Below are 11,528 nucleotides of genomic sequence, written 5' to 3'. Positions count from 1 at the left end.
GTTAAGGTAGATCATAAGTAAAAATTTTTTGAGACAGAATTTTCTTATAATTTGCCAAAATGAAGATTTTACTATGCTTTTTTCAAAAATATAATAAAAAGTATGGGTCACCGTGCTATTTTTCAAGCTATGAGTCGTTGAAAATTGCCTAAATTTGGTTAGTTTGTTCATGGAAAAACACATAAGAGTGCATAAAAAAAGTTCTATGAGACAAAATTTTGAAATGAATTGTGAGAAGATAGGTTTCGTAATATGCTTTAAGAAAATAAAAAGAAAACATGGTGTCACCGAACTTGTTTTCTTGCCACAAGTAAAAATAAAAAATTTCCCTATTAGCCTAGTATAAATTTTGTTCTAAAAGAGTTATCTCCCCTTAAATGGCTCATTCGCAAAAAATGATTTTAAAAACCAAAAAGGTTGATATTTGTTAAAATATTTTGAATAAATACAATAAATTAACAAGTTTTCTTTATATAAATAAACAGTCTAACCATAAAATTGAAAATCTGTTTCCAAATTTGCTGATTTGGGCAAATAACTAGACCGATTTTGTACTGTGATTGTACAATCCAAGATGGCGGTATACCATCAATCTACCTTAAATCATTAAATCTACCAAATATCACTTATGTTGCATCAGTAAAAAGTAAAATAAAAAAAATACTGAACTCCGAGGAAAATCGAAAACGGAAAGTCCCTTATCAAAAAGCAAAATCAAATAATAAAACACATCAAACGAATGGACAACAACTGTCATATTCCTGACTTGGTACATCCATTTTCAATTGTAGAAAATGGTGAATTGAACCGGGTCTTGTAGCGCTAAACCTCTCAATTGTATGACAGTCGCATTCAATTCCGTCATATTTACAACGATGCGTGAACAAATCAGACATGATAGGTAAAATAGTCACTATATGGGTACAACAGTCATTATTGTGTCACAATCTCAAAACAAACAAATATTTAACAAAAACGTACGAAAAGCATCTATAAAATTTAAAAACCATATGAATGGCTTCGCGTGTCTGACGTCAGAAAACGAAAACGTCACATAGGAAGACATTTTGTTGTTCAAAGTATTTTCCAAAAACTATATTTTTTCACATGGGGAATGGAGGTAAACAGGGTTATAAAATCAAAAGTCCTAGATTGTCATAGATTCTGGTACTGAGATGACTGTGTATGTCGAATTCGAGATATAAGTCCAAAATTGAGGCGGAGGAATCCATGTCTGTTGTTTCTTCAATTTCAAGTTCTGCAGGATATATCAGTTGAATCCAATCAGAAAAGTTTGGATGGTTAATGGAAAGAACATCATAAATATATCTAAAAGTGAAATTAATTGATCTGGCTTCTTTGATTTTCTTGTTTGGACAAGTGTCTAAAGGAATTCCGATTCATATGAAAATAAGACGAGGTCGAAAAAGAGAGGCACATACTAGTAATTTATTAGGAATGACAATCATCTGTTAAAAAAGTCTACCTCCGATTTCAACAAATATGTTGGCAATAAGAATCTACTACATACTGATGACTTTTAAAAATCTTATATCTTAAATCTTAAAATGCCCTGTACCAAGTCAGGAAAATAGTTCGTTTCTGTGTGTTTTCATTTTAATGTCGTGTTTCTGTTGTGTCGTAGTTCTCTGACATTTGTTGCGTTTCCCTCAGTTTAAGTTTGTAACTCGGATGTTTTTGAAATTTAAAAAAAAAAATTCTTCAACAAGAAAAGAAGGCAAGTGTTAAATAAAGGCAACAGTAGTATACCGCTGTTCAAAACTTATAAATCCATGGACAAAAAACAAAATCGGAGTAACAAACTAAAACCGAGGGAAACGTATTGAATATAAGAGGAGAACGACGACATAACACTAAAATGTAACATACATAGACAAAATCCCACGAGAATCTTATCGAAATGTGGATTTACACTCAAAAATAAGAGAAAACAAACGACACAACGTTATAATGTAATACACACAGAAACGAACTATAATATAACTATGGCCATATTCCTGACTTGGTACAGGGTATTTTTAAAGGAAAAAATGGTGGGTTGAACCTGGTTTTGTGGCATGCCAAACCTCGCACTTTTATAGCCATGTGAAATATAGCATCAAAATGACAACACAGGACTACAATATAAATAAATTGGACAACATAATTGACAATTAAAACTTCCAAAACTAGGTTGCAGATAAGATTTATTTATCTTGCATCACTATAATTTATATTTGATCATATTATTATTATTATTAGCTGAATTATTGTATATATTATGATCTAACAGTATACTGACCCTATAATTGACATGCTCTATATGTGGCACCCGTCGCATTGCTCAGGTTATTCCAAACCGGTAAAGGTTGCATATCAGTTAATAAAAACAACGAAATTTCCTTTAGGAACTCCTTTTACGACTGAAACTGAATCTTTTTCACTCTAAAGTTTGAAAAAAAAATATATCCTAGAATAGAAAGTTCAATTGCCCTTCTATTTTTTTCAACGGTGAAAACAGATGGCTGAGCGGCATGTTTTCAACATTTAAATGCATGAACTGCTAAAAGCTTAAAAAATGGAAAACAACACGTAAAATAATTTATTGCGTCCGAAGCGCTTTTCTGGATTTACCTTCATCAGGAACGCTTCTACCCAAATATTTGAAATCCGAAGATGTATCAGTACCGAAAATCGTTGAAGAGCTATATGTCAAAAATACATAAAACAAATAGCCAAATTCAAATAAAAGTTACACTTAAATTCTCTTCTACCCCTATTATGACTTTCGGTTTTCCACAGATTTCAATTTGATAAGCATATATATATTTATAGGTAACATATGCATGCTATATATTTACGAGATGAAAAACATAAATCCTATCTGGAAAACAGAACAAAACAAAATAAATTATTAATGAAGATTATGTATCTCCCCAAAAGAAGCGTGGTTTGAGAAATAGCTGTATCTACAAACTGCAACCTATATAGTGTAATACGGTAGATCACATTCGTGAATTGGGAACGGGATTGTAGTAACGACATAAGGAGCAGATCCGATATCATCTGTGAAACGGATATTCCATAACAGTAAACAAACTCTAGATAGCAACAAGTGCATATCATGATTTTTATACGACCGCAAATTTTGAAAAAAAATTCGTCGTATATTGCTATCACGTTGGCGTCGTCGTCTGCGTCGTCGTCGTCGTCGGCGGCGGCGTCCGAATACTTTTAGTTTTCGCACTCTAACTTTAGTAAAAGTGAATAGAAATCTATGAAATTTTAACACAAGGTATGTGACCATAAAAGGAAGGTTGGTATTGATTTTGGGAGTTTTGGTCCCAACATTTTAGGAATTAGGGGCCAAAAAGGGCCCAAATAAGCATTTTCTTGGTTTTCGCACTATAACTTTAGTTTAACTTAATAGAAATCTATGAAATTTTGACACAAGGTTTATGACCACAAAAGGAAGGTTGGTATCGATTTTGGGAGTTTAGGTCCCAACAGTTTAGGAATTAGGGGCCAAAAAGGGACCCAAATAAGCATTTTTCTTGGTTTTCGCACCATAACGTTAGTATAAGTAAATAGAAATCTATGAAATTTAAACACAAGGTTTATGACCATAAAAGGAAGGTTGGTATTGATTTTGGGAGTTTTGGTCCCAACAGTTTAGGAAAACGGGGCCCAAAGGGTTCAAAATTAAACTTTGTTTGATTTCATCAAAATTGAATAATTGGGGTTCTTTGATATGCCGAATCTAACTGTGTATGTAGATTCTTAACTTTTAGTCATGTTTTCAAATTGGTCTACATTAAGGTCCAAAGGGTCCAAAATTAAACTTAGTTTGATTTTGACAAAAAATGAATCGGTTGGGTTCTTTGATATGTTGAATCTAAAAATGTACTTAGATTCTTGATTATTGGCCCAGTTTTCAAGTTGGTCCGAATCTGGGTCCAAAATTAAACTTTATTTGATTTCATCAAAAATTGAATAAATGGGGTTCATTGATATACCAAATCTAACTGTGTATGTAGATTCTTCATTTTTGGTCCCGTTTTCAAATTGGCCTACATTAAGGTCCAAAGGGTCCATAATTAAACTAAGTTTGATTTTAACAAAAATTAAATTCTTGGGCCTCTTTGATATGCCGAATCTAAACATGTACTTAGATTTTTGATTATGGGCCCAGTTTTCAAGTTGGTCCAAATCAGGATCTAAAATTATTACATTAAGTATTGTGCAATAGCAAGTCTTTTCAATTGCACAGTATTGTGCAATGGCAAGAAATATATAATTTCACAATATTGTGAAATAGCAAATTTTTTTTTTAATTAGAGTTATCTTTCTTTGTCCAGAATAGTAAGCAAGAAATATCTTATTGCAAGAATTTTTTTTAATTGGAGTTATCTTTCTTTGTCCAGAATCAACTTAAATCTTTGTTATATACAATATACAATGTATATTAACTTTTTACTACCAACTGATAAATTTAAATGATCTTTACCATTCAGTGATAACAAGCAGTTTTTTTTACATCTTAATATTTTATGATGTATTTAAATGAGTAGTTATTGTTGCAAACTCCATTAGAATATTTTAATTGAGATTAGTTTTGGAATAAGGGAAAGGGGGATGTGATTAAAAAATTGGGTTCAATTTTTCTCATTTGAAATTTCATAAATAAAAAGAAAATTTCTTCAAACATTTTTTTGAGAGGATTAATATTCAACAGCATAGTGAATTGTTCTAAGAGAAAACAAAAAGTTTAAGTTCATTAGAACACATTCATTCTGTGTCAGAATGCGGTGTCAACTATTTAATCACAACCCAAATTTAGAGCTGAATCCAGCTTGAATGTTGTGTCCATACTTGCCCCAACCGTTCAGGGTTCAACCTCTGCGGTCGTATAAAGCTATGACCTGCGGAGCATCTGGTTCCTTTTCTTAAGACATGCATATTTGCACTCTGCATATATATATCTGTACCGCTTTCTCTCTGTTTTGAAATAAGTGCTTTGATTTTCGGAATGAAACGAAGAGCATACAGTACCATGTAACGCAATCCTTTAAGATGTTTTGATTATTTTCAAAGAGCTGAATGTTGATTTTAACTTATAGTTTTGTACAGGCGATGACTGGAAGTAAGCGGTGTGTTTTGCAAAAGCCAATATTTTGTTAAATCTTTGTAGATCAAACACATATGGAAATTGATCATCATGTGGAGCAGGGAACATTTGTTGAAACTAATGCAGTCCGAAAATGTAAGGAATGGATGAACAAAAAGGATGTCTTCGTTATCATTGGTAATGAAGGATCAGGGAAGTCTAGAATAGGATTAGAAATACTTAGGCAGTTTGGTCTAATAGATAAAGATTTCGACTTATTAAAAGTAACATATATCCAACAGGTAAGGGACATTATTACGGATGAAAGAAAAACTGCTTTACTAATAGATGATGGATTTCTTTCAAAAGAAAACTCTAATAAGAATACAAACAATTGTGATATTTTAGATTTTTTAAGTGCAAGGAAACATAAAGGAAATATGAAGATAATCTTTACTGTAGACTCCTCAACAATTAGTTCTTTCAAAGCTGTTCTTGCTTCTCATGGATTGTTTCAAAATTGTTGTAAAATTGATCTTAGCACTGACAGATTTTGTATGAGCGAAGAAGAAAAAGCAACTTTGTTGTTTAATTTTTGCAAAAAACAAGATATTAGTACTACATGGGATTCATACAATAGTAACGAAGATTTTAGTTTAGACAGGAAAACAGTTTATGATATCGCCAAAACGGACCCGTTTACAGGATATCCCAAATTATGCTGTATGTTTACCTCAAACAAAAGTTTATTACAGCTCGGTATTAACTTTTTTAAACATCCAGATCAATCCCTAATAGATGAAATAAACTCATTGAGAGATTGTAACGATATTAACCTTGAAATGAATATTTCTTATGCTCTTTTGGTTTACACACTACTAAATACTAATCACTTAGAAATAAACAAAATAGACATTTTAAAACTAGAGGCAATCATGGATTCAATTGGAAAATGTCAACAAAGACGTGTATTCGTTAGTAAAGTTAAAAAAAGTGCAGAGCAAATGGAAGGCCGATTTTTGAAGCGCAACACTCAAACAATGGTTTATCATTTTAAACATCCTATGATATATGAAGCATTGGCTATATCATATTTTGAAGTCAATCCCTCTGAAGTTATTTCAATTTTAAGCTGGGATTTTATAATTGAGTCTGTAAAATTAGAGTTTGAGGATTGGGGTCAGCAGGATATTTGCTTGATCATTGCAAAAGAAATGTTTGGATTTCTAACTAAACGGCTTTTCATATTATTTGAGAAAGATTATAAAATGAGATCCGCTGAGTTTATGAATACACTTTGCAGTTCGTCAATCATACTGCAGAATAAACCTGAGTTTATAGGTCATTTAATTAAGGAGTTTGACAACTGTACATCACAAGATGCGATAAACATTCGCGTTGAGGGTAGAAGTGATCAGATGTTATTTCACTTTCCAAGAGCTCTATTGTGGTCCCTTATAAAGAAACATAATGTAGATAAACATATTGCAACAGTCCTTCATTTTATTGAAAACGGCATTAAACATGAGCATAATTTTGAAACAGTTCAAGCGAGTAAAAAAGTAGCAGCAGCATGTTTCTATTATCTGTGTGAAACAAACAACTCAGATATGAAGTTAGAACTTATTTATGGAATGATAAGTGAGTATGGAATAGAGTGTAATTACGATTATAGCATACAAATTGCTTTGAAAAATGGTAATGATACAGCCGTTAGCTTCCTTTTAAGCCATGTATCGAAAGAAATTGATATTGTGAAATTGGTTTTTGAAGTACAACAAGTAGTGGATATTAGAAGATTGTGCGACTTAATATCAACAAATCTTTCAATAGAATGTATTGACAGATATCACAAAACCGATAATCTGAATAGTTTGTTTAAGTCATTACCGCTGAATTTGTTCGATTTAAGAAAATCAATCAATACAGCCTGTACCAAACTTTATAAAGATCTTGTGACACAAATTTTGATGGATGCGCGACCTTTAAAATTTGACACAGGTAATGTTGTAAATACCGCCATTGAGAATCGCTGGGAGGATGTATTAAAGATTTTGTTGAACAAAAAGTTATGCAATCAGAAAGAAAGGTATCAAATCTTTACTGTTGCATGCAAAGATGGCAAAGAAACGTTTCTGAAGTGGATGGTATTTATAGTTGATGAAGGTGTGCTAGATGTTGAAAAATTTCTCGTTGAAGATTTCAGTTGCGAAAATTTTGAGGCTGTTAAGAATTTCATATGGAAATTGCGAAACAATCAGGAAATGGAAACGTTGATAAAGAAGGTTTTCAAACAATTCAGTTTGACGGTTTCTCGATTTATCCAGTGGATAATACAAGATACTGATAACCTAATAGATACGGTTAGCAAATCCAAATTACAAAATTTGAATATACTTCGGTTGATATATGTAAGATTCCCAGATTTACAAATCGATGTGAAGAGCACCGCGCTGAATGCAATCAACAACAAAATTAATAACGTTGATGATATATTACAATGGTTACATGCGAATATAAACACAATGTTTCATCCTACTACATCTCTATTCAATTTTTCATGTAGAAATAATCTAGTCAAAATTATAAAATGGATTTTGCATAAATATAACCACTCTGTATTCAATATACCTGAACTGATAATAGACACATGTAAAGTACGATGTTACAGTACAGCAGAAGGAATGACCAGTGAAGTTGACATCACTTCAATCATAACTGCAATTCTTTCGACATATCAAAATAATAATCAGAAAGGTCTTTTTCTTTTCTTGATACACAACATTGACCAGAAATATTACAGGTGGATAGATATCATCGCAGATATGATTAATGTTGAGAAGTATAGTTTCATTGAACTTATTTTACAACATGTACATTATTCTAAGACGGTAACGAAAGTAGCAATGAAAAGAGCTTGTCAAACGGGCAAACTAGACATAGTGAAATGGTTGATAGAGAGAGTAGACAATAAATTATTTGACATGAATGAAGAAATGAACTATGCTTGTTTTGTGGGAAATCTAGACATAGTGAAATTGTTGATAGAGAAAGTAGACAATAAATTATTTGATATTAAGGAAGCAATGGACAGGGCTTGTTCTATGGGAATACTAGACATAGTGAAATTGTTGATAGAGAATTTTGACAACAAAGTATTTGATATGAAGGAAGCAATGAACAGTGCCTGTCGTGGAGGAAATTTAGACACCGTGAAATTGTTGATAGAGAATTATGACAATAACTCATTTGATCTGAAGGAGGCAATGAACAATGCCTGTCTCGTCGGACAACTAGACACAGTGAAATGGTTGATAGAGAATTTTGACAACAAAATATTTGAAATGAGGAAAGCAATGAACATGGCCTGTTATGGAGGAAATTTAGACACCGTGAAATGGTTGATAGAACATTTTGACAATAAATTATTTGATATGAAGGAAGCAAGGAACAGTGCCTGTCAGAGAGGACAACTAGATACCGTGAAATGGTACATAAAGAATTTTGACAACAAATTATTTGATCTGAAGGAAGCAATGAACAATGCCTGTGGTTCGGAAAACCTCGACAAAGTGAAATGGTTGATAGAGAATTATGACGACCAGTTATTTGATATGAGGGAAGCAATGAACGATGCTTGTCTCATAGGACAACTAGACACCGTGAAATGGTGCATAAAGAATTTTGACAACAAATTATTTGATCTGAAGGAAGCAATGAACAATGCCTGTCTTTCGGAAAACCTTGACATAGTGAAATGGTTGATAGAGAATTTTGACAATAACTCATTTGATCTGAAGGAAGCAATGAACAATGCCTGTCTCGTAGGACAACTAGACACAGTGAAATGGTTGATAGAGAATTTTGACAACAAAGTATTTGAAATGAAGGAGGCAATGAACAATGCCTGTCGTGGAGGAAAATTAGACACCGTGAAATGGTTGATTGAACATTTTGACAATAAATTATTTGATATGAAGGAAGCAATGAACAATGCCTGTCTCATAGGACAACTAGACACCATGAAATGGTTGATTGAACATTTTGACTATAAATTATTTGAAATGAAGAAAGCAATGAACAGTGTCTGTTTGAAAAGACAACTAGACATATTTAAATGGTTCATACAGAAATTTGACAAAAAACATTATTTGATATGAAGGAAGCAATGAACGATCCCTGTCGTAGTGGACAACTAGACACAGTAAAATGGTTGATGGAGAATTATGACAACTAACTATTTGATATGAGGGAAGCAATGAACGATGCTTGTCTCATAGGACAACTAGACACCGTGAAATGAAGCATAAAGACTTTTGACAACACATTATTTGATCTGAAGGAAGCAATGAACAATGCCTGTCTCGTAGGACAACTAGACACAGTGAAATGGTTGATAGAGAATTTTGACAACAAAGTATTTGAATGAAGAAAGCAATGAACAGTGCCTGTGGTTCGGATAACCTTGACAAAGCAAAATGGTTGATAGAGACTTTTGACAACAAATTATTTGATATGAAGGAAGCAATGAACGATGCCTGTCGTGGAGGAAAACTAGACACAGTGAAATGGTTGATAGAGAATTTTGACAACAAAGTATTTGATATGAAGGAAGCAATGAACAGTGCCAGTCGTGGAGGAAAACTAGACACCGTGACATGGTTGATAGAACATTTTGACAATAAATTATTTGACATGAAGGAAGCAAGGAACAGTGCCTGTCGGAAAAGACAACTAGATACCGTGAAATGGTTCATACGGAAATTTGACAAAAAACATTATTTGATATGAAGGAAGCAATGAACAATGCCTTTTTAATAGGACCACTAGACACAGTAAAATGGTTGATAGAGAATTATGACAATAACTCATTTGATCTGAAGGAAGCAATGAACAATGCCTGTGGTTCGGAAACCTTATACAAAGCAAAGTGGTTGACAGAGACTTTGAAAACAAATTATTTGATATGAAGGAAGCAATGAACAATGCCTGTCTCATAGGACAACTAGACACAGTGAAATGGTTGATAGCGAATTATGACAACAAATTATTTGATATGGAGGAAACAATGATCCATGCTTGTCACGTAGGACCACTAGACAATGTGAAATGGTTGATAGAGACTTTTAACAACAAATTATTTCATATGAAGGAAGCAAGGGGCCATGCTTGTCTAATAGGACCACTAGACGCAGTGAAATGATTGATAGAGAATTTTGACAACAAATAATTTCATATGAAGATAGCAATGGGCAATGCTTGTCTCATAGGACAACTAGACAATGTGAAATGGTTGATAGAGAATTTTGACAATGTATTGTTTGATATGAAGGAGGCAATGAACAATGCATGTCGTGGAGGAAAACTAGACACAGTGAAATGGTGGATAGAGAATTTTGACAACAAAGTATTTCATCTGAAGGAAGCAATGGGCCATGCTTGTCTCGTAGGACAACTAGACACAGTGAAATGGTTGATAGAGAATTTTGACAACAAAGTATTTGATATGAAGGAAGCAATGGGCCATGCTTGTCTCATTGGACAACTAGACAATGTGAAATGGTACGGGTTGATAGCGAATTTAGGCAATAAATTATTTGATATGCAGGAAGCTATAAATAGAGCGTGTGGTTCGAAATACCTTGACCTAGTGGAAAGGTTGATAAAGAATTTTGACAATAAACTATTTGATGTAAAGGAAGCAATGAACAATGCCTGTGATTCAGAAAATCCTGACATAGTTAAATGTTTGATAGAGAATTTTTACAACAAATTATTTGATATGAGAGAAGCAATGAACAATGCCTATGGTTTGGTAAATCTTGACATAGTGAAATGGTTGATATCAAATTTTGATTATTTGATATGAAGGAAACAATGAACAATGCATGTTGGACGGAAGAAAATGATACGGTGAATTGGTTGATAGAGAATTTTGACAATAAATTTTTGGATATGGAGGCAGCTATGAAGAATGACTGTTGGACGGAAAACATTGTCATGGTGAAATAGTTGATCAGTTTTTCAACACAAACAATCAGTCAATGTTATAATTATTCGTTTATTATTTTTTTAAATATAGCGTATGCGGATTATTTTCTTTTGGTCCATGTATTCATTACGAATTGTGTTCAAACTATGGTTCTTCACTGATTATTGTCTGATTATCTTTGAACTATAGTTTTTGGCATTAATTATTTCTTGGTTATCGTTCACCTATTGTTTTTCATTGAACTCAGTTTGAATACATTTGACCCTTCGGTTGTCTGTTGGCAATTGGCCTATAGTTTTAATTGACAATTGTCTGATTATCTTTGAACTATAATTTTTGTCATTAACTATTTCTTGGTTATCGTTCACCTATTGTTTTTCGTTAAACTCTGTTTAAATACATTTGACCCTTCAGTTGTCTTTTGGCAAT

General features: G+C 32.8%; 1 protein-coding gene across 1 annotated transcript; it reads left to right on the top strand.

Annotated features, from left to right (window-relative positions):
• Positions 1-10,355: 10,355 nt before the first annotated feature.
• Positions 10,356-10,976, top strand: LOC134693547 (uncharacterized). The gene has a single exon (XM_063554388.1). It carries the CDS (start codon positions 10,356-10,358, stop codon positions 10,974-10,976), a length of 621 nt encoding a protein of 206 aa, XP_063410458.1.
• The last annotated feature ends 552 nt before the right edge of the window (positions 10,977-11,528 follow it).

The sequence above is a fragment of the Mytilus trossulus genome, chromosome 12 (genome assembly GCF_036588685.1).
Source record: "Mytilus trossulus isolate FHL-02 chromosome 12, PNRI_Mtr1.1.1.hap1, whole genome shotgun sequence".
Lineage (NCBI taxonomy): Eukaryota > Metazoa > Mollusca > Bivalvia > Mytilida > Mytilidae > Mytilus > Mytilus trossulus.
The sequence above is the reverse complement of the archived record's forward strand: the minus strand, read 5'-3'. Positions and strand labels throughout refer to the sequence as shown.